The sequence below is a fragment of the Sorghum bicolor genome, chromosome 10 (genome assembly GCF_000003195.3).
Source record: "Sorghum bicolor cultivar BTx623 chromosome 10, Sorghum_bicolor_NCBIv3, whole genome shotgun sequence".
NCBI lineage: Eukaryota > Viridiplantae > Streptophyta > Magnoliopsida > Poales > Poaceae > Sorghum > Sorghum bicolor.
Window position 1 is genome coordinate 5,945,893 of NC_012879.2, and position 23,302 is coordinate 5,969,194.

General features: G+C 44.0%; 4 protein-coding genes across 5 annotated transcripts; 3 read left to right on the forward strand and 1 right to left on the reverse strand.

Annotated features, from left to right (window-relative positions):
- LOC8077303 (peroxiredoxin Q, chloroplastic) lies at positions 4,383–6,145 on the forward strand. Its single transcript, XM_002436594.2, has 3 exons — positions 4,383–4,688; positions 4,773–4,910; positions 5,452–6,145. Exons 1-3 carry the CDS (start codon positions 4,497–4,499, stop codon positions 5,758–5,760), a joined length of 639 nt encoding a protein of 212 aa, XP_002436639.1. The 5' UTR covers positions 4,383–4,496; the 3' UTR covers positions 5,761–6,145.
- LOC8077304 lies at positions 8,304–9,541 on the forward strand. Its single transcript, XM_002436595.2, has one exon. It carries the CDS (start codon positions 8,427–8,429, stop codon positions 9,375–9,377), a length of 951 nt encoding a protein of 316 aa, XP_002436640.2. The 5' UTR covers positions 8,304–8,426; the 3' UTR covers positions 9,378–9,541.
- LOC8077305 (2Fe-2S ferredoxin) lies at positions 13,138–16,298 on the reverse strand. 2 transcript variants are annotated; one of them, XM_021449176.1, is made up of 8 exons: positions 16,139–16,298; positions 15,915–16,011; positions 15,565–15,653; positions 15,174–15,238; positions 14,767–14,873; positions 14,476–14,525; positions 14,165–14,247; positions 13,138–13,614 (listed from the first exon to the last, which is right to left on the reverse strand). In XM_021449176.1, the coding sequence occupies exons 2-8, from the start codon at positions 15,979–15,981 to the stop codon at positions 13,500–13,502; spliced, it is 576 nt and encodes a 191-aa protein (XP_021304851.1). In that variant the 5' UTR covers positions 15,982–16,011; positions 16,139–16,298; the 3' UTR covers positions 13,138–13,499. The 2 variants fall into 2 exon arrangements, with proteins under 2 accessions (XP_021304851.1, XP_021304850.1); XM_021449175.1 differs by having other exon boundaries at positions 16,118–16,293.
- LOC110430935 (nucleolar GTP-binding protein 1-like) lies at positions 16,374–19,840 on the forward strand. The gene is made up of 3 exons (XM_021449174.1): positions 16,374–16,517; positions 17,248–19,308; positions 19,497–19,840. The coding sequence occupies exon 2, from the start codon at positions 17,277–17,279 to the stop codon at positions 19,284–19,286; it is 2,010 nt and encodes a 669-aa protein (XP_021304849.1). The 5' UTR covers positions 16,374–16,517; positions 17,248–17,276; the 3' UTR covers positions 19,287–19,308; positions 19,497–19,840.

The window sequence follows — 23,302 nt, forward strand, 5'->3', positions numbered from 1 at the left end:
TATTTGCCATGTTTTGTTTATTTGATTATATTGAATTCTTGTCTTTACGATGCTCTTTGAATCTCATGTAATCTGTTTACTGTCGACGGAGGTGGTAAAAACAGATCACTTATCAGCCTAATCTCATGTAATCTGTTCATTTGATGTTTTGCATTTTTTGACGAGCCATTCTTATTGTTGGATGTATCTTGGAGCAACTCCAATTGACCTATCCAGGGGTAGCAGGTCGGCTAAAGTGAGGTACCTGCACCGGCGAAGGCTCTGCCGGGTATCAGGTGGGTATATATTTAGGAGAGATCAAATAATACATCATTGTGATCAGAGCAATAAATATAATTCAAATTTGGTACATACAGATTCATCTTAGCAACAAGGAATGACTCATGTAGCGGCTAATTAAGCAAAAATTCATAGTTCAGATCAAACACAATCCGTCTACTCTGTTCCAAAATATTTGATGTTTTACTTCTGATCAAGGAGGCTGACTAGACGGGGTGGGTGCAAATAGTCAACTTTAAAAGTAACGAAGCTGTGGGCCTCAACGCAGTTTAACTATGCTCTTGCTGTAGGCCTCACTCCCAAACACAACCTCACAAATGGAAATCACCAAGAAATCAATGGGTAGGTTGGGTGACCTTCAATGGAGGAGAGGGAGCTTGTAGGTTGGTGTGAGTTTGAATGTGGCAGACAACCATTAGGGAAGAAGGGAGGTATAAATACCCCTTCACTTTTATTCCAACGGTATAGTTAAACTGCGTAAGTGCCACATTTGGATACGGTACTTCCGCGAACAGATGCATAACTTTTGCGCAAGCCAGAACTAAATAGGAATTTGGTCTAGTTGGCTTTCTTTTGGCTTTGGGGTTTTTGTTGGTTTGGGAGAGCACATGATTCCCCTTAAGCTTGCATTTTTTGTCCCCCTTTTATAGTACGATGCTTCCTATACTCAAATTCAAAAAAAGCAAAGTAAGACTTCATGGATTCAATAACACTTAAAAGATTTTTTTTGGGGAGGGGGGGGGGGGGGGTTGTCTCACGTGTTGTCATACACCTCTGCATATTTGTTACATGTCCATACTTGACAATTTTTTTAGATCCTTAATTACGTTGTTATCAACACGCCAAAACCCACTTAGGTGCTTAGATGTACTTTAAACTATGAAGTATGAGGTGGAATATGGTTGAGTGTAAGATCAAAAGGCCTGACTAGAGGGAGGTGTTGAATAGTCGATTTTAAAACTTTGAAACCTAGTTGATAAAGATGCATAACTAAAACTAATGACCAAAACAAGACTACACCCCCAAGCACTAAAATCATAAGCTCCCTACGTTAGGTTGAGGTTTGCAATTCTTTGGTGACGATCAAGTAGACATACTTCTATGAATGTAAATAGCTTGAATGTAAAGAGCTCAAGTAATCTAATCACATATGGAGATATTAAAGTTTATCCCATGGTTTGGTGACAGGGTTGGCTCCGACATGAGCACTTGATCTCTAGACCGATAGAACCAAAGAACCTCTCCACACCTCCAATCCAATAAAATTGCTCTTCATCTTCCTTTAACCATGACGAACACACGAGGCAGGGTGTTGTAGTACGGTTTGAGTAGTCTTGAGAGGTAGACCGAACAAGCGCATCACTAGGAGTAGACACTTGGTAGTCAATAGACATAGATAGAGGAGATAGATGGGAAAGTGTTTACTCAAGATCGAACGGAGCAAATGGGAGAATATCATTATAGTCAAGGCTTCACTTTGCCCCAAAGGCGATGTCGCCTAACATCTCATTGCCTGCACTCTCAATCTCGAGGTAGTTTGACCCTTGCCACCGTTTGTAGGAAGATGAGCAAGAGATAGTTAGAGGTTCAGCAGCCTAAGTAGAAGGGTCAAGAGCAACTAGAGTAGACACAATACCCACACATTGTGTTTTGAGACTTTCAAAGGTTCAACTCAATGAAGATACATGGCATCTTGTTTTGTCTTCCTAACTTGTGGTTCCCATAGGTCAAGTAGTACAACATAGGCATACACTTTTGGGCCTAGGACAACTTCTACAAGTGACAAAGGGGTTTACTTGGCGGACCATAGGCTATGGGGTGGTAAGAGCTTGAGAGAGCAGCAAGCAGATCGATCCATCCCCTATTCTAGACGTTTTAGGGTTTAATTCACTTGTCTAGTAAGGTGGACCCGATTGTCGTTATGTGGGTTCGTCGGTTCTATAGTATAGTGTGGATTCACTAACAAGAGTTTATTTAGTTGATACTATAGATATGATTAGCCACACCACTTGTACTAGGATACACTTAAGTAGACATTGAAGTTCTTGAGTCAGACATGGAATTGCAACATATAGTTTATGGAGATGAACACTTTCCTTTTCATGGCAGAGCTAGAGTTGCTTTTCTTACAAACCAACAGTTATGCTAGCTTTCTAGCAACCCTTCGTCGACAGCTCTCTATGTACACTTGACCGACTGCTTCTTGGCACCTTTGTTCCTCACATGGTGTCACATGAGACTATACCTGGGCAACGGGCCGGCCTGGCCCGGCACGGCACGACACCGGGCCGACACGACACGTTGCCTAACGGGCCGAGGGGGCACGTCGTGTCCTACGGGCCGTGCCTTACCGGCCTACGTGTTTGACCTCCAGCCCAGGTACAGGCCCGTGGGCCTTTTTGCGTACCGGGCTGGCCCGTCAGGCACGACAAAAATGGAGGGTCGGGCCAACCCATAGCCCATTGAACAGATAACATATCAATAAACACAGATTTAAAAGCAGATTTCAAACACATTCATCAGTTCATCATTTCATCAGTATAAAGAACACATTCAAATACAGATGACAGATGTAGAGAATAGATTTAGATATCAAAACGAGCTGTGTTTGTGCAATGTTGTTTTGGTGCGGGCCGGTACCGGGCCTGTTGTTATTTGGTGGGCCGGACTGAAGTGCGGCCCAAGCATAGCTTGCACCCCCGTGTCGTGCCAGCCCAGGCCCAATGACCTTCGGGTCGGGCCGGGCTAGGGCGGGCCAAAATGACGGGCTTTGGGTCGTGCTCACGGGCTCGGGCTGCATGCCCAGGTATACATGAGACAGTCTTGTCTCGTGGAGGCAATAGGGAGTTGTTAACCGGGTTTGTTGCAGTGGCCTCTCCTCTCACTTTGGACAGACAGACAATTTGACTTCATGTATTTTTTCTTCTATGAGATTGAGGATGTGATAGCAGATGTAATCTCAATTGGACATACCTATCTTAACATCTTACAACCTCCATAAAAAAGTATGCCAGGTTAAGTTTGATTAGTGGATATCAACATTTATGTCTTCAAATAGGTTTACTAAGAAAATATATTTCATAATTATCCTAACGTAATTGATGTATCATAGATGTTTTCTTTTGGCCAATTTTGAAAGGGGTTTACTCGTTGGGAACTGAGAATTGCATTGTTTTCAAGGACGAAGCAAGTACAACATACCTACCTTAACATAGTTGGTCAATGGTGGGAAGCTTACATTAGAAGCACCACTTGTCATTTAATAGAATCAAAATTGTCCATATCTTAGAGCATCGCAAAGGGTTTTACATTTGAGGTTTGCATTTGAGTAATTTGTCAAAAAGCTCTAAAAGAGGTATCCAACGATTTTGCATTTGGAGTTTGCAATTTGGGCAACTTGGCAAATGAGGGAGCAAACTTGGCAAAAATGCCAAGTTGTGGATGGCTTTGCAAACCCAATCGCGCGAGCAAAGTCACGCGCGAGGAAAGCGCGCACGCCTGGAGACCTTCTATTTTTATCATTTGCCAAGTCCAAATGCCAATTCCCTTGGAGATGACCTATTTTTATCTTTTGCATTTTGTTATGAGAGTTTGCAAATAACAACAAATGCCAAGTCAATTTGCCAAAGCCTTTGGAGATGCTCTTAGACAAAACCTTGATTGCGCATCTAGACATTCTCTTGTTATGGTACAGGTGCTCTTATTATGAATTAATTCGTGTCTTTTTTTTCTTTGGAAAGTTTGGGTTCAGTGTTCTATTCATAGTTTTAATTATTATAATAACCATGTTTTTGTTGTTTTATTGGAACTTGCTATATTAGGTGCCTGAAATATAGTATGTTTTCAGGCAACGATCTTGAGTGAATACGGTATCGCCTGAGAACTCAGGTATCTGACTATTAGGAAAAACATGTTTTATTAAATGTTTGATGATGATGGGTTAGAAGAAGGGGGTTCGATGCCATGGCACAAGCCACAAGCTGAGGACAACCAAAACCTTTCACGAGCAGCAGCAACTCCAGCCAGCAGTAAAGGGCAGCAAGGTGTGCCACGTCGGCACACACATCTCATCCTGAATTCCTGATATCCCCTCCCCTATCAGCCAACCATCGCAAGATGTTTGTTTCCAGCGGTGGTAGCACGAGAAAGGAGAAGCCAATAGGGCCACCATAGCTCCCAGAGCAGCGGCAGAGGCCTCACCTGAAGCTCCGTCCGCCATGGCATTCACGCCCGCTACGGCCTGCTGCAAGCCTTCCCTGGCGCTGGCGCCGCGGGCGGCGTCGTCCCGCGCGCAGGCGGCGGCGCTCCTCTGCACGCCCTCCACCTCCGCGTTCCGCGGCCTCCGGGCCGCGCCGGCCCCGCCGCGCTGGCGCCGCTCGGCGGCGTCCACGGGCATCGTCTGCGGCAAGGTACGTGGCCTCGTAGCCATAGCCCCCGCGGAAATGGTTTTTTGGCTGTGATTGGTTGATTTGATAGTCGTGGTTTGGTTGCAGGTCAGCAAGGGCAGCGTGCCACCAAACTTCACCCTCAAGGACCAGAACGGGAAGCCCGTGTCGCTGAACAAGTTCAAGGGCAAGCCCGTCGTCGTCTACTTCTACCCCGCCGACGAGACGCCCGGATGCACAAAGCAGGTCAGCTTCCTCCTTCCTGCGCAAATGCCTGAGCCGACACTTTACTGAAACGAACTCTGAAAACATGCATATGTTTTGTTGCCTCCAAGAAACAGCAAGAAACTCTGAAACCATGCGTCTGTTTTGTTTTGTTTTTTTGCCTCCAAAGAATAGCAAGAAGCTCTGAACCCATTCCAGTGCGGCGAGTAATGCAGCGTAGTACTCGTATAATCATTTGTTTTGTTGCAAAGGCAAAAGCTTGTCAATTTGTAGAATGGAAGCAACCAATGGAAGATTGACCCAAAAGTAGCTGCATCTGAAAAGGCAGCTTGTGGTTTCCATCCCTTTAGTTGACTTTTGACCTTTATTATATAGAAGAAGAAAAAGCTCAAAAGCAGCTCCCAAAAGCCCAGCCAAAATCACTCCTGAAACCGATGTATGCAAAGTCGGCAAATTGCCTGAAATCAGCGTGTGTCTGTCTGTATCTGACCTCCACCACCACCACCAATCCTCTAATCTGCGCTAGTTGGTGCATGCAACACAATGCGAATGCGAATTGCAGGCGTGCGCGTTCAGGGACTCGTACGAGAAGTTCAAGAAGGCCGGGGCGGAGGTGATCGGCATCAGCGGCGACGACGCGGCGTCGCACAAGGCGTTCGCGCAGAAGTACCGGCTGCCGTTCACGCTGCTGAGCGACGAAGGGAACCGCGTGCGCAAGGAGTGGGGCGTCCCCGCCGACCTGTTCGGGACGCTCCCGGGGCGGCAGACGTACGTGCTGGACAAGCAGGGCGTCGTGCAGTACATCTACAACAACCAGTTCCAGCCCGAGAAGCACATCGGCGAGACGCTCAAGATCCTGCAGAGCCTCTGATGAGTGGGATTCTGGGTGGGCCATGCTGCTGCTGCTCCGGGACTAGGTATGTAGTGTAATCAAGAGCTGATAATTTGATCGATCCTGCTTTCAGTCTATCATATCAGAGTTTCAGTCTATCGTATCGTATTCATATCAGAGGACCCTGTTTCGTTTGATCGACCGACCACCCTCTTCCTGTTTGTCACGGTCAGTTTCAGTTGTAACGTTTGTGTGTGTGTGTGTGTGTGTGTGTGTGTGTGTGTGTGTGTGTGTGTGATCGGCAGTCTCAGATGTTTGTAGCTTGTTGAACCCAAATGGGTATTTATTTCTGTATATGCACGTGGCAGACTACAAGGTGCAATTTTCTCCCTTGTAAGTAAAAATAGACAACGTGAAACCTGTATGCGCGGCATATTTGTGAATCAATGAGACGCCACGCACGGGAGCTGGGAGATTTCTGACCTCGACACTGCAGGGCGGAATTCAGCAAATCCTGACGGACAGATCACAGACGGACACGCTACGAAATGAATGATGGAACGAGGTTTTACAAGGCACGTCCACACGCACGCACGTCTCAAACTGAAACTTTTTACCCTCTATACATACTGCTGCTGTTTTTCACACGCCCCCCTGCCCCTGGAAAATCTACGAGCGCAACGCTGTCAGAATTGTGCTCCACAGTCGGCACATCCATCTGTCGAGGTGAAGCCTGCCTGGCTGCTTTTCCAACTACACAATGCAACCCCGGCCGTGCGACCGTGCGCATTGGTTCCAGTCACCCCGTCACTAGCGAGTCGTCCTCGTCCTCGCTATTCTCGCCTCGCCGCAAGAGAATACTCCTACGCCGAAAGATTTCCTACGACCGGACTGCACCGACTTGACGGTGGCGGCTCCCAAATTTGATTGGGGCACCGGGCACCAGGAGGACTAAGAGGGAAGAGGGCATCAGTTAAAGCCTGCTAATCTCCGAGGATCTGGACTCTGAACTCCAAACCGCTTTCCTCGTTTTCCTTTGTATCTGCCAATCTCACGGTGCATAAAAACAACTCACATGATGTTTGTCAATATATAGACCCATCTGGTAGAGCTTGTTCAGAAGCTGCTTGGAGCCGTCTTTTATCAAACGGGATGAAATAAAATGACTCCACCGATGAAATCCTTACAAACATGCTCTCAGAGTTTTGAGTGAGAAGGAGCCAAAAATAGTAGCTTCTCCTAACTTCATCTCTTGCTACATGACGTTTTGTGAGTGTATGTATTTTAAGAACCTCTATATGCGAAGTTGTTTACCAAACAATTCAATAAAGTGGCTCTAGCTCCACCAATAGAGTTGTTTATGGAGCTGAAGCCTCAAAAACAACTTTAACTAGTGAAGTAGAGCTATGCCAAACGGGGTCATAATCTTTCTCTTAAAATAAACCAGCTCATAGAGTCACCGCAAGTAAAAATTATACTTTCCACTCCCAAACAACTTTTTTATGTGTTGTGTCTGGAGAGTCAACCTTGCTCTTCATCTTTGGCTACTTAGATGCTCTAAGAGCATTATATCCTTTCTAACTGTTGGAGATAGAGATTTTGAAGAAAAAAAAAAAATACTCTAACAACTTCTCTAAATGGTTATCAAATATAGTCATCTTGTACTCTAGATTTTTCGCTAACCAAAAATAAAAGACAAGACTGTCTCTCTAGAGTGTGCAAGTATAGGAGAGTGAAAAGATATAAAAGGCGTTCTTATGCAAATGACTCTCCAAATGATGATTTAGAGAGTGAGATTTAGAAAGGCTCTTGGAGATGCGATGCTCTAAAAGCAACTCCAAGAGACTCTATATCCTTCCTAATTGTTAGAATTAGAGATTTGATAAAAAAAAGCCCTCCAACAGTTTCTTTATTTGGTTATCCAAATTCTTCTATTCCAGATTTCCGGCTAGCCAAAGATAGAAAACGAAAATGACTCTCTAGAGTGCACACAATATATAGGAAAAAACATTGGAGAGTGGACAAATGTAGAAAATGTTTTTTTATGTAAATAACTCTTCAAATGATGATGATTTAGAGAGTGAGATTTAGAAATACTTTTGGAGATGCTTAAAAATACTAGAGGATGTCTATATTTGAATAATTAGAGAAGTTGTTTGAGGGCGTTTCTCACAAAAAAAATATATATTTCTACAATTAGGAAGGATATAGAGAGAGAGTGCCTTGAACTTGCAGTGAGAAGAGTGAAAACAACACGAAAATGTCTAATTATAAATAAATGTTATAGGACTAGCAATACTTGTTTTTGTGGTATGGACAAATGTTTCGATAAAGTCATGAGTTGACAAGAAAATTCATGGAGAGAGAAGGAAGGTCGGAAGGAAAAGGGGGGGGGGGGGGGGAGAGATTTAAGGATGTGATAAATCTTTTTCCATGTTTATTCAACTGCTCTAGAAGTATAAATAATTATTTCATATTATAAACATTATTTTTTTATTATTTGATCAAATCTAGTAAAGTTTGATTGATTAGGACTAAGGGAGTAGATATACATAACAGTATTTCTCATGGAGCCATGGTAGGTATATACTCCTATTATCTCAATAGTGGAACGGAATTAAGAAAATAATAAAGACATTGGAAAACAAAATGTAAATCCGGCATCCATCGCAGCATCTCCCGGGTTTTACCTTCCGATACCCAGAATGTTCCCGTTTAGATGCGCTCGCGATCTCAGCATCCAACGGCCCAGATTCAATCAACGCCCCATTCCCACCCCACACCTCTCCGCCATTAAATACCTCGTCGTCCCCTTCCTTCCTCTCCCTGTCCACTCCACCACTTACCAAACCCAGCTGAGCAGCCAAGTGTCCAACGCAACCGACCGAGAGAGTCCGGCAAAGCCGAGACCGAGAGAAGCGCACAGCTCGCCGGCGCGATCGATGGACCTCCTGGAGCACCCATTCGAAGCCGTCGCGTTCCGCCTCTACTCCCTCCCGATCCCGGAGGCGGCCTCCACGGCCACAGGCGCCGCCGCGTGGACCTGCCTCGCCGCGGTCCTGGCCGCCGCAGCCGCCGCGGGCTTCTGGCGCCTGCGCTCGTCCACTCCCGCCGCTGTCGCCGTCGCCGTCTCCACCAAGCCTTTGGAGCTGGATCCGTCTCCCGTGGCGGAGGTGTCGTCGCCGGAGTTGTCCAAGCCGTCGTCGCAGCGGTCGCCGCCGAAGCCGGCCGCGGAGTCGACGGCGGCGCCATCGCCAAAGGAGAGGTACACGGCGTACTACCGCGACGCCGGCTGCGTCGGGTGCTGCGACGCGGGCAGCGACGAAGACGGCGACGACGAAAACGAGGAGGAAGACAACGACGTTGCGGAGGAGCGCGAGGACGGCGGCGACCGCGACGTCTTCGTTTCGGATGGGGCGGATCCTTTCGGGTGGGGGGAGGTGGTGATCAGGCCGCTGCGGCTGCCTCTCAGCCCGACGGCGGCGGCAGCGGAGGAGATGGGGCTGCGGTACCGGAGGAGCCCGACGGTGACGGCGCTCAGCGGCAGCAGCGTGGTGCAGCTGTGGGATCAGGGCGCCGGGGGCGGATTGACGCCGACGGCGAGCCCGCGGCGGCGAGGCCGAGTCGTCGCCGGCACCGTCGTCTCGGCCTTCTGAACGTCCAAAGCCCAGACGAGCAATAAAAATTGACACTTTTGTGGTTGGGGGAAAAAGATAGAGATAAGATTCTGCAGTTGTTTTGTTCACTGCTCCAGCTAGTAGAACCTGTACCAACATGTAAATACGATGAATCCGCATTTCTCGATCACATTTACAACAGATGCTATGCTCTCTCGTCTCGATCGATCACATTAATTTTTTTGGCACCTTCAAACGACATCACATCAATGCTCGTGTTCTCTTTCTGTTTGGCTGGATCAGCAGCAGGCCTGGTGTGGTGACGGGGTAGAGCAGCATGAGCATGACGTCTGTTCCCATCCATGATCGAGCACACAGCCACAGCGAGAGCGAGACGGAGGAGAAGATCCCCATCAGGAATCGCTTTCACGCGCCTCTATGTGCAATGTGCTTCACCTCACCCCTCACCTCACCTACCTTTGCAGCCTTCCAGAAGCCTTTTTCTCTCTTCTTCCTCCTATCCTGCGCATGCCATTCGTTACGGGGGACTGAAGTTTAATAGATGCCGCATTGAATATTAGAGCAACCTCAATATATATGGACTAAGTAGTCTATATACATAAGATCTACATAAGTAGTCTATAGTTATTATCATTTGCTCTTACAATATTCAGTCAACAAAGTAGTCCATAAGGTGGGTTCTACTAGAGATTAAAAATTATTCTTTTCAACCATCTCATGTATCACGACAAGAGATAGCATAAAGAGAGAAAATAACATTTCTTTATTGCTTATGGATAGTTTATATGGCTATGAGTATCTTTTTGTTATAGACTACTATATGGATTATCTCCACAATGTTTCAGCTAGCTGATATAAAGTATTTTATTCCCTATGGACATTACTTTTCTACTACATTATGGTTGTTCTTATATGAGATGGTTTCACGTACTAATAAAAAATAAATTATAGATTTCGTCAGTACTTCGTGAGATGAATTTATTAAGCCTAACTAATCCGACGTTAACACATATATTATTGTAGCAATTAGTGTCTAAGGCCTTGTACTAAGCAAACTTAAAAAAAGTCTCTATCAAACATTCGATATGATAGAGACTAGCATGTTTTCTTCCAGCTATTTAGTAGTATTTTTCTCTCATAATAAATTAGCTAATGATACTTTGGTCCTGTTTGGTTCCACCAACTAAATTTTAGCTAGCTAAAATTATTTTAGCTACTCTTGGCTGACTAATGGAATTAAACTATTTTAGCTCATTTTAGTCAATGTGTTTGGAACTTTAGCTACTAAAATGACTAAAGTTTAGCTAGCTAAAATTTAGTTGGTGGAACCAAACTCGGCCTTTGTATCGGAGCCAAACAGAACAAAACGAATTAAGGAATGGAACCAAACAGGCCGGCAGCTTGCCTGTGCCATGAAGCGCCACATGTCCGGTCCGATTGACCGGCAGTGTCAGAGCTCAGTACACCTGTTGCCGCGACTGCGAGCTGGGCTCCGTCACCGATTGAACTCGCGGTGTCCGTCGATCGCGCGCGCGCTTTTGTTGCTGCTGTTCCAAGTCAAAGAGTACCAGTACCAACCGCGCACGGCGCGCTGCTGGTAAATTTGGTGCCGGGCGGGGCAATGGGGCATGTGATGTGCCCGGGCCGTTGCCGCTGAATGAAAAGGTACAATCTGTCTCGTGTCTCCTTTCTAATCGCGATGGCCGATGGCGGTGCAGGGGACAAAGGCAAGCTCGGCGGAGACGAGCTGTGCCAATGCATTGCAAGGAACTGAGACAGCTTTGTCTGGTCGATCACTGGTCACTTGGTCAGTCAGCCACCCCCATGCATGCGGCCATGGTGCTTCATGTGTCGGGAGCTGAACGAATTCGGTTTCGGGGCGCTGTTCCGTCTTTCGTGACGCTGCCGATGATCAACATGAGGGCCTCATGCGTATGTGGTTGGTTGTCAGGCCAAATAATTTTCTCTCCATTTCTTAAAAAAAAATAATTTTAGTGAGGCACCCCCTAAACCCAGACGTACGGGCCCTCGAACCCTTTTTGTGCCCGGCGGCGTGTCTTTGCCAGAAGAGGCTGCAACGACATCGACACATCGAGTAGATTGTTCCCTTGCTTCGGGTTTTGTTCGGTTCGCGAAAATTTTTGGCTTTGATTACTGTAGCACTTTTGTTTGTTTGTGACAATTATTATTCAATTATAGAGTAACTAAGCTCAAAAGATTCGTCTCATAAATTACAGACAGACTTTGCAATTAGTTTTTATTTTCGTTTATATTTAGTGCTTCATGCATGTGTATAAAGATTCGATGTGATAAAGAATCTTGAAAATTATTGGAAACAAAACGAGGCTCACTTCTCATCCTGCTCTGGCGGTGCGGGCCGTGACCGTGCGCAGCAGTACCAGACTGTACGTAGACGCACACTCTAGACGTACTACTGGCACGGGCGGCACAAAATGTTCGTTGCCGATGCAACAGCAACAACAATGGCCACTACTGGCTATTTGCAGTGGTGTCTAAAACGGGTGGCGGTGGATGGACGGCTGCAGTGCCGCCGTACCGTGTTCTAGCTCTAGCTTGTGGCTCTCGACTCACGTACGGCCATACGTGCCTCGTGGTGGGGCAGGTCGGTCGGTGGGTCGGTCGTCGCCTACCTTGTTGTCGCCTCTCAGCTGCACACTGTAGTGGCGGTTAAAACTATTGGAGACAAACGTCGCCGATATCATCGTGCCAGAGACGAGAGATGGCGTTTGCCTCCACAGCCACAGGGCGTCAGCGGTTTGGTGGTGTATGGTTATGGCCTTTGTCGTCCGCACGGTCGGCGTGCGAGCGCGACGTCAGGCACCACCGCCGGCGCGGTGGCCGTTGTGGCGTGGACGCGTGGTCGCGGCCCGTGCAACGCACTCGCTTTCCCGCTCGTCTTCCGATCCGGCCATGGACAGGCTAGCAGCTGCCAGATGGCCCCATCCACGGTCGTCGTCCCGGGCGATCGAGCAGGAAGACATGGTGGACCTCGAGCTGAAACCTGGACGGCTGAATTCTGGAGGACATAGTAGTAGTAGTAGGTTCAGGAGGGCAGGGCCCTTGCGCAGGAAGACATTTCACCACGAAATTCAAAAAGTTTTCAAAATTTCTCGTCACATCGAATCTTGCGGCACATGCATGAAGCATTAAATATAGACGAAAACAAAAACTAATTACATAGTTTAACTGTAAATCGCGAGACGAATCTTTTGATTCTAGTTAGTTTATAATTAGACAATATCTGTCAAATAAAAACGAAAGTGCTACAGTAGCGAAATCCGAAATTTTTTCGGAACTAAACAAGGCCACGGTGGTTTGGGTCTACCGGTGTGGGCTGCAAACCACCTTGGCCTTGTTTAGTTCACCCTGAAAACCAAAATCTTTTCAAGATTCCCCGTCACATCGAATCTTACGCCACATGCATGAAGTATTAAATATAGACGAAAATAAAGACTAATTGCACAGTTTACCTGTAAATCACGAGATGAATCTTTTAAGCCTAGTTACTCCATAATTGGATAATGTTTGTCAAATAAAAACGAAAGTGCTACAGTTCCGAAAACTTTTCAGTTTTCAAAACTAAACAAGGAGAGCCTCTGTGACTCTGTGAGGCACACCAGTGTCAATGCATTCGTAGAGGCACTCCAGGGTTGTGAGTTCGGGGAAAGCTATATATAATGGATAAATAAATATATCCTCCCCTAACAAACAAGTGTAAACCCACCCAGAATATATATGTAATAACAAAGACACATCCTTGTACTTCTGGCCTCGGAACAGCGGCCAAAGTTGCAAAGGACCAAATATTGGGAGCAAAATATGATGCAATTGTTTCTGAGTACACACAGAACGAAAGATGTTTATTCGCTGGTTTCGCCCTGCACAAAGAACGAAATACTATGTTTATTCGCCCAGATGAAGCACTGTTCTCAGCAAGTAACCCGGGGGTTCATCAATGAACAAACCCTCCCTCAAAAAGGTAGTCCGAAGCCAGCCGGACTACAAGTAAACAAAGCTGTAGTTAAGTTACAGGTTATAAACTACAAAACTGACTGTTGTAAGAATCCGTGTTCCCCAAGATGACTGCCTCCTCAGTTTGGTGGATAGATGACTGTCTCTTCAGTGTGGTTTCGGTACATAGCCATCTACTGCAAAGTTTCTTGTGGCTACAGGTAATGCCAGCCGCATACCATCAAGTTCAGGCTTCGCGATCACTTGGCAACCAAGGCGTGATCTGAATACAGTTAAGACAAGTCAGATTAGGGTGATGAACCTATGGCAACCCACCTCTAATAATGCTTTAGGTGGGGCCTGCATGAATTTGTTAATGGTTGGGATTCATCTAATGCATTATTTCGTTGTATATATGAATTGTAAAAAAACATTCTGAACCATCTGTACACACAGACCAAATTAGTTATTTCTTATAAAACTAGTTGGAGCTGTCATAGTTTCGCTTGTTCATGAACGTAGTACATACTTATTAAGCCTATTGCCTAGCTGCCAGTGCCACTATAACAGCAGTTAGTTCATGTAGACTACAAACTGTTTTTGGAAACTTTCAAGACTAGTATTAAAAAAACTGGATCTTGTCCAAGGCCCACCATTTTTGTTACATCAACAGTCAACACCCATAGTCATAAATTTAGAACAGATTCTGACAATTACTCCCAGCAACTCCAATATTGAAATGTCTGACTCCGTTATACAGAGATTGCAAAATATAGGAGATAATATAATTAGAGAACTAGAGAAGTTACTCTGTTAGGAGGATCTTGACTTACGTTTCTGTGAGCCCAAATGCAAGGTCAAGCATATCATTTTCTTCATCTGCTGGATCTTCTAACTTGTTATAATAGTTTACATCCTGGATGAAATAAAGAATTGTAGTTAGCAGTGACACTAGAATATCGACGGCAACAACAACAACAAAACCACAAGAAAATTAGGGCAGGTTAGACTGCTAGAGATGAAACCCAACATGAGCCACCAGCTCAAAGGAAAAAAAACATTGTATAAAATAAAAATGCATTATTAGTTTATTACTAATAGTATATATTAATACAAATTCGAAAAAGTATTATTGCAATCATACCATTACTATTACATGACAAGTAGAACACGCAAGTGAGCCCTCACATGCTCCTGCAGTAGCCACAATAGCAGGGAAGGTCAGCATGAACTACAGCTGAAAATTAGTTGATAGAATATAAGAACGAATTTATTGATGAAAAATGGTAAAACCATGGAGCCAGGTGATTCAACATGACTAGTTCGTTTTTATATAAAAAAAGATACGTATATTCTTATCACCAAGGATGAACTGACTACAGAACCATAAAGGCAAGCAATAACCACACTATAAGGGAAGTGCACATATTTGTACCTTCAAGCTCTATGTCGTTTTCATGAGCAGCTTCTAACATGGACATGCCAACTGGAACACTTATTGTCTTTTCTGAGCCATCCTTGTTGACAAATGTTACTGAGATTCTGTGCACAGTATGGTGAAAATAGCTTCATCAATCATCAGAGGACTGCCTCTACCCTAAATAATTCTTGAAAGCTCAACACTAACAATTCAGTAAAACTGATCAAGCTATTGTTTAGTGGCATCTATTCCTCTAGATGTGGAAGGAGCAGCTCCTTAAATGGAGAGACAACAATAACAAAAGAATTTCATGTTAGAAGGATCTGGACTAAGCTATTACCTGGTTCCAAGATACAAAGACAACTAGGGAGTTCAAATTTCGTGATATATAAGAGGATGAAACAAGAGAAAAATGCACTTACTTATCTTTTGGCTGACTGCTTTCATCCTGCTCACCACTTGTTGCAGTTGACAAAAGGACATTCCGCTAAAAAATATAAACAAAAAATTAATACAAATAGATTTGAGACAGAAATCATCACTCCTGCAATACAAGGCTTTGTTTGCAGTTCTCTAAAAGATGCTAACTTTCTGAGGAAAAATAATGCCCATCTTCTTTTGCAACAGCCATTTCAGAATGGGGAATGTATAAATAGATTTATCGAATAAAAACCAAATTTATATATTCCAAATCAATGTCGATTGATTAAGCAAATCAATAACTAGTAATATCTTCAAACTTAGCTGGAAAGAAGGGTAACTGGGGACATGTTCATCTAAATAAATAATCCACTGCCAATCTTTAATTCTTACCAACGATAATACAGTAGGGGTCATCACTGGGGTCGAATGCCGGTTAACATGACCTTGATACAAAATGCCTCGACTGCTTAGCAAATTTCCTGCCAGACAAATTTAGCAATAATCAATCAACAATAGATAAGGAGACACCAAGCCTGCAGTGTTACAACATTAGCAATACAAAAACTCAGGAGAATCCCAAACCCAAAATGCAAGAAACATTAGTATCAACTGCAAGACTAATCATAGGGCTGGTCGAAGTTAGCAAAATTTCACCACAATTGATGAGCAATAAGCCAATAAACGAGTATGCCACCAATAACAGAGGGAAATGAAGCTAAGAGGAAAGTGAAGATACCAACCAGCTCTCGTCTCGGCTCTAGACTCGCGCAGGAGGCGCGCCCCGAGCCGGGAGATCCTGGGGAACATCGCGGCAGCTGATCCTGCTCCCTCCGAACCCTAGAACATCTCACAAGACAACGAATCAGCGCAACAACCACAGCGCGCTGGGCGAGCAATCAGCAGGGCTCAGCTAGCCGGCGCCACAAAAACAAGGTGAACTCACGCGGAAGCTGGGAGACCGAACCGTCCGGAAGCGGCGGGAGCCAGCCGCGCGACCTCCTCTCCACGACGGCGGGAAGGACGGGGAAGGCGACGAGTTGGGGTGAGCCGTCAGACGCCGCCGTGCCGTGGAGGAGTTCGGACTTTGGACTTTGGAGACACAAGCCGCCGCCACCGCAGGAAATGGGCCGAATGGCCCATTAAGGGAAATATGTATATAGGCCGAACAAAGCCCAGCCCACCAACGCCCAGGCTATAAGACTCGGAGAAACCCACCCTAACCCTCCCTTCTCCCCGTCCGCCGCCAGAGGGGGACACCTGCGCCGCCTCCACCAGCACTTGCCGGAGAGGACGCGACCTCTCCCGGCGACAAGTCGGTCCTCTTCTTCCGGGCTTCTCACAAGGTAAGCAGCGCGCTGTGCGCGTATACCTTATCCTTTCTCTTTTGCGCGTGTGCTTCTCTATGGTTTTATCGATCGGAGCTGTAATTTTGTTAAGGGATCTGGTGTACTGTTTCCTGTAATTCGTAGCAATCAGTTGGATATGGTTTTCATTGTTTTGCGCGAGAGTTATAGTTGTTTGATCGATTGATACGTTAGCGATCAATTAGTTGCTGCTTAGACGTGACATGGGAGAATTGATGTTCAGGTTGGGTGTACGAATACTATGGTTATTCGAGCATGACCACTGCAGCCTTCAATTATTCAATTAGTATTGTGCTGTTTTTTCTGTGTGGATTTTGTGCAGCCAATCGATATTGTTCTGTTCTTAGCCATGCAAAGGATGCATGTAGTCTCTTCTATCTTATTTTTTGATGATGCCAGTTACGCTTGCTTTTCTGATAGTATCATTGCTGTGCGTCACTGCAAGATGCTGTGTGATTTAAATTGGTTCCTTGCCATGGAGTATTCTAAAGTAATAGTTTCTTAGTGCGCCAATAGCATGCTCAACTTAATATGGAAATTGGGTTGTCTTTATGTTTGGTCTGCTTCTTGTGGAGATGCACATTATCGCTTTTTTATAATCATATCAAAACCAATGCTTGCAAACATTGTTTGTTGGTAATGTCATCTTACATTTTTTTTATTCCTTATTATTATGCTGTGCAGTATTCTCAGTGTTCTTGTTTTACAGGAATCGTATTCAAGTTTTGTATCACCAAGATGGTGCAGTACAATTTCAAGAAGATCACTGTTGTCCCTCCTGGGAAGGACTTCATTGACATAATCCTGTCCCGCACCCAAAGGCAGACACCGACTGTTGTCCACAAGGGATATGCTATCAACCGCATTCGTCAGTTTTATATGCGCAAGGTTAGGTATTCCCAGCAGAACTTCTATGAAAAGCTCTCCACCATCATCGATGAGTTTCCTCGACTGGATGACATCCACCCTTTCTATGGTGATCTCCTCCATGTGCTCTACAACAAGGATCACTACAAGCTTGCCCTGGGTCAGATCAACACAGCTAGGAACATCATTGCAAAGATATCCAAGGACTACTTGAGGCTTCTCAAGTATGGAGACACCCTGTACCGGTGCAAGTGTCTGAAGGTGGCTGCACTAGGTCGCATGTGCACTGTCGTGAAGAGGATCAGTCCTAGTTTGGCTTACTTAGAGCAGATCAGGCAGCACATGGCCAGGCTTCCATCCATAGATCCGAACACCCGTACTGTTCTGATTTGTGGATATCCAAATGTGGGGAAGAGTTCTTTCATGAACAAGGTTACAAGGGCAGATGTGGATGTCCAACCGTATGCCTTTACAACAAAATCCCTGTTTGTTGGTCATACAGATTACAAGTACCTGCGCTACCAAGTGATTGACACACCAGGTATACTTGATCGGCCTTTTGAAGATAGGAACATCATAGAAATGTGCAGCATCACTGCTCTGGCGCATTTGAGGGCTGCGGTGTTGTTCTTTCTGGACATCTCTGGATCTTGTGGATACAGTATTGCTCAGCAAGCTGCACTCTTCCACAGTATAAAGTCTCTGTTCATGAATAAGCCTTTGGTCATTGTGTGCAACAAGACTGACTTGCAGCCGCTTGAAGGGCTTTCTGAGGATGACATGAAGCTAGTCATGGAGATGAAGGCAGAGGCTATGAAGACTATAACCCAAGCTGGTGGTCCTAATGAAGAAGGTGTTTTGTTGACTATGAGCACTTTAACTGATGATGGTGTAATGGCTGTCAAAAATGCTGCATGCGAGAGGCTGCTTGAACAGAGGGTGGATGTGAAGATGAAGTCAAAGAAGATGATGGATTGTTTGAATAGGTTTCATGTTGCTGTTCCAAAGCCTCGTGACAACAAGGAGAGGCCTGTTTGCATCCCTCAGGCTGTTCTGGAAGCTAGGGCGAATGCTGCTGCAAAGGAAAAGAAGAAGCTTGAGAAGGACATTGAGAATGAGAATGGAGGTGCTGGGGTGTATTCTGCAAGTCTCAAGAAACATTATATATTGGCCAATGATGAATGGAAGGAGGATATTCTTCCAGAGATACTGGATGGTCACAACGTTGCCGATTTTCTGGATCCAGATATCCTAGTAAGGTGTGAAGAGTTGGAAAGAGAGGAAGGGCTTCGTCTGGAAGAACAAGCTGCAGAAGATGCTTTCCAGATTGATGGTCATGAACTAACTCAGGAACAGAAGGAGATTTTGGCTCAGATTAGGAAGAAGAAGGCATTACTCATCCAAGAACATAGAATGAAGAAGAGAACTGCAGAAAGCCGTCCTATTGTCCCTAGAAAGTTTGACAAAGATAGGAAATTCACAACTGATAGGATGGGACGTCAGCTTTCCTCCATGGGTGTGGATCCTAGTGCTGCCATGAATAGAGCTCGCAGCAAGTCTAGGGGCCGCAAGCGTGAGAGGTCATTGAGCAGAGCTGCAGCTGATGGTGACAGTATGGAGATAGATGGCCAGCAATCCAACAAGAAACTGCGTCGGACATCAAGGTCTAGGTCGAGGTCACGGGCTCCTGAGGAGGTCATTCCTGGAGAGGGATTCAAGGACTCTGAGCAGAAGAAGAAGGCTATCAAGAAAGCGAAGGCCTCTACTAGGAACAGGAACAAGGAGGCTCGCCGTGGAGAGGCTGATCGTGTTATTCCCACTTTGAAACCAAAGCATCTGTTCTCTGGGAAACGCACTCTTGGAAAGACAAGCAGGCGATAAGCTCAGCACCTCATTGTATCTGGTTAGTCTTTTTTGCAATCAAACTTCTGTGTTGGCTTTCTTTGCTCTACTATTGTGTCCTGATATTGAGTTTTTTCTGTCTTTGTTTTCTTCTTTTCTACTATTGTCCCGATATTGAGTTTTCCCTGTCTTGCTTTCTTTGTTCTATTATTGAGTCCTGATAGAGTTTTTCTGTTTTTACTATTGCAGGTAGTAAAGGACTGGTGCAACTTTGGTGTGGACAATTTGATGAAACGGGAGCTTTTGTCTTCAGCCAGCACTTATTTGTGCTACTATTTATGAAATATGTCTTGCTGTATCGGGGTCCTCTTGAGACACAGTTTTGCTAGTTTATACATGTATTGCTCTGAATTGGTTTGGCTACTATATATTAGCTTTCTGGTGTTAATTTCTCTTGAATGGTACGAAGTTATTCATCTCTCCTACTTGAGAAGTCTGTATTGTGTCTGAGATTCAGCATCGATTCTTCTGTGCTGCTACGTGGCAGGGATTCTCTTAATTATGCTTTTTGATTTTAATCAATTAGTGGCTTACCATGGATTCTCTTCTCCCTCTGTGCTGCTGTGGGGCAGGAATTATCACTTTTGGTTTTAGACAATTAGTTGCTTAGGTCCTTAGTGAAACTGATAATGTGTTCAATGTCACCAATCAATTGCTACTATTTTTTGCTTCTCCTAGATTCAGGTTCAGAGTTCTAATCCAGTTATTGTTTGTCCAAGATTGGTTCAGAGTTCTAATCCTGGGTGTCACACCAAATAGCCTGCAACCGTAGTTAAATTTAGTAGTTCATAGTATAATCAACTGCTTAACTTGGGTGATTTTCAATAGAATGAACTGCATGATTTGGAATTGAATTGCTATTGTTAAATGATTGTTTAAAAATTCAGTTGATAATGCTTAGATGTGCCACAACCAGAGATACATATAGGAGAATTGGATTTTTTTTCTTTCCCAAAAAAAATCCTCTGACTGGATTGTCGGTAGATTTTGGAGGGGAAACATACAAAGGAGGGAGCATGGATTAGCCATCTATTTGCAGAGCTGTGTGACTTGTTACGTATGAGTCATAATAGATTCCACAATCCATATAGCTAGTTGGTTGATTCATTGTTTAAGTTATCTGTGGACATGTCATGAATATATTTTAGCTAAATGATCGGCAGTACTATATCTTTAGACCATATTCTCATGTACTGGTACGAAAGATTATACATGAAACGATACATCGCCATATATATTAGGCCTTGTTTAGTTTCAATTTTTTTTGGATGTTGATACTGTAGCATTTTCGTTTTTATTTGACAAATATTATCTAATTAAGGACTAACTAGGCTCAAAAGATTCATCTCGTGTTTACAGGTAAACTGTGTAATTAGTTTTTGTTTTTGTCTATATTTAATACTCCATGCATATGTCGTAAGATTTGATGTGATAAAGAATTTTGAAAAGTTTTTGGTTTTTGGGTTTACTAGATTGAGCACACGTTTTTGAACTCTTTATAAACTATTACTTTTTCAACTTTCTAGAATGCCTAGAAGTCTGAAATTAGTCTCTGGACCTCTGAAGAAAAATTAACAAGTATTGTTTTCTCAGTTTGTATTTTATTTGAAATAAGCTCCAAAGTGGTACTGTTAGGAGGTTGTGGTCTTTAGGGTGTACTCCCTCCATTCCAAAAAGGGTGTTGTTGTAGATTTTTGTATCACAAGTTTGACTCGATTTGTACAAAATATATGTAATATTTGTATCTTTAAATAAATTTGTTAAAAAACTAGACTTAAAGATCTTTTCAATGATACTAATTATGTACTCTAAACAAAAATATTTTTTTACTATATATTTAGTTAAAGTTATTTCTTGGGAAGCGAAAACGAAGTAACGGTACGGTCTCCAAAGTCTAACTTTGACTTTTTATTTTTATAAAAGTATTTATCAAAAAGTGGTATATATATATTTTTATGAAAACATTTTTCAAGACAAATTTATTCATATAGTTTTCAAATTTCCAAACTCAACGACTTAAAAGTTATTTATGATTTATATTCTCAATATTTAATCAAAACATTGTCCTAAACACATGCAAATATGTGACACCAGAAGTCTAAGACACACAATGGATGGGAATAAACGATGCTTACATAATTGTGTCACCAGAGCACATGCAAAGGTTGCGGACAAACCATGTTTATGTTAGATAAATAGACAATTTTTATATCATTTTAATTCCATAAATTAACATTATGATGATGACGTATAAAAGATTATTAGTCATAGAAATTATGATATTAAACATGTTCATAGCAATATAGAACATGTATTAACATGTGAAACATATGATTATTAAAAGTATGGAAGCATAATATATGAAACATAATAACAAAGCAAGACATATATTTCATAATAGTGATAAACATGAGACAACATATGAAACGATGAAACAAAACTAGTAAAACAGATAGGCATACGAAACGACTTGACTGAACCAACGAAACAAGCAGACAGAGCATATATCTTATAGCAGAAACAGACACAGGATATAAACAGAAACTATAAGATTGAACATATGAAACATACTCAGGGCAGAACGCGAAACAACATGGATGAACTACTGAAACATGTACGATCTGAAAGACGAAACATAGCAGGAAGATGAACAGATCATACCCTCTCATATGCTCCGAGGATCCCGATCCTTGTCCAACTTCCATGATGTAGACAATAAAGATGATCTCTCCATCGGAAAGGAGAAATCTGCTCGCGTTCGCGTGAGGAGGACGATGACGGCGCTCGAAACACGACCATGAACGGTAGCGACGGTTTAGCCAGTCGCGATGACGCTCCCCAAAAACCTAATTATCGATCCTCCGTGCAAGGTCTCGAACGGCAAGGGCTTCGGAAGCACCTACCCTCTCGCTCCTCCGTGCGCGCGGAGTTACGAGATGGGAATTTACGAGATGGAAATACCTTCTTTTTGCTGCGAAATTATGTTCTGAGTTATTCTCTCTCGTTCTACCAAAGAGATCAGAGTCTCCTATTTATTTTTGTGGCTGGAGTGGAACGAAGGAGGAGAAGGGACTCTCAATTGGCGGCTGAGGAGATGAGTATTTGAAGGGTTTAACTCAGAGTTGAAACTCCCTTAGTAATGAGTTGAAACACCCGCAAAGGTGAGTTAAAACTCCTGTAGTTAGTGGGTGCTAAAAATTAACACAACCACACCACACCTCGTCTGCTGCTTGCCTGCCACGCCACGTCATGATTTTGTTCTTTTCTTAATTTCTCAATTTAAGTAGAATAACTCCCACCATATAAGTTAAGGACTCTTGAAAGTCTAATTTGATACAACTCATATTGTCCACAGTTACACACCATAAAGTTTATTGATTAAATCTAAAAGAGCCTAGCCCATAATAAATTCAACGGTTTAACTTTGCCATGACTTGAGTTGGCGGTGCCACTACCGTCTTCTCGTGAGACGATGAGCTCGCTCGCTCTCCTCATTGATAGCTGTTCGCGAGAGTCTTTTTTTTTTCTTTTTTTCTAAATGAAAAATGTCAGGATATAGAAGACTAGCTTGTTTATTTGAGCTTATTTACCGAATATGTCAGTCATTTAATAATATTTTTTTCTCACAACAAATCTGCAAACAATACTTTTAATCATATCTTATCAGCCAAGCAAATAAGCTAGCCCCACAGCACGTTATACATGCACTTAGGCTTGCCACGATTCTTCGGTAATGCTCTACTTAAGACGTCCGGAACGGACGAACGCCTCTTGCCCGCACCTACCTGTTCCTTCCGGACTCTTCCCGTAACCGCTCGTTCCTTCCGCTCCCTTCCTTCCTTCCGTTCCCTTCGTGCGCCATGGCATCTCCATGCGTATGTGCCACAACGCTTCTCTAAAAAGCCACACCTCTGCCCCCACGCGTGTCGCCCGAGTTGTACGCCTCGTTGCTTCCCTCTCCCTTCTCCTGCTCCAGTGTGGAGGTGGCTTCGGCG

Bases quoted from the DNA above. Each gene is read 5' to 3' on its own strand.
- LOC8077305 (XM_021449176.1), bottom strand. From the start codon at position 15,981: ATGTTCCCCAGGATCTCCCGGCTCGGGGCGCGCCTCCTGCGCGAGTCT. The intron at 15,654-15,914 runs GTTGGTATCTTC...TTTGTCTGGCAG, and splicing joins TAGAGCCGAGACGAGAGCTG to GAAATTTGCTAAGCAGTCGA. The intron at 14,248-14,475 runs GTATGATTGCAA...TATTTCATCCAG, and splicing joins CTTGTCATGTAATAGTAATG to GATGTAAACTATTATAACAA.
- LOC110430935 (XM_021449174.1), top strand. From the start codon at position 17,277: ATGGTGCAGTACAATTTCAAGAAGATCACTGTTGTCCCTCCTGGGAAG.
- LOC8077303 (XM_002436594.2), top strand. From the start codon at position 4,497: ATGGCATTCACGCCCGCTACGGCCTGCTGCAAGCCTTCCCTGGCGCTG. The intron at 4,689-4,772 runs GTACGTGGCCTC...GTTTGGTTGCAG, and splicing joins CGGGCATCGTCTGCGGCAAG to GTCAGCAAGGGCAGCGTGCC. The intron at 4,911-5,451 runs GTCAGCTTCCTC...TGCGAATTGCAG, and splicing joins CGCCCGGATGCACAAAGCAG to GCGTGCGCGTTCAGGGACTC.
- LOC8077304 (XM_002436595.2), top strand. From the start codon at position 8,427: ATGTTCCCGTTTAGATGCGCTCGCGATCTCAGCATCCAACGGCCCAGA.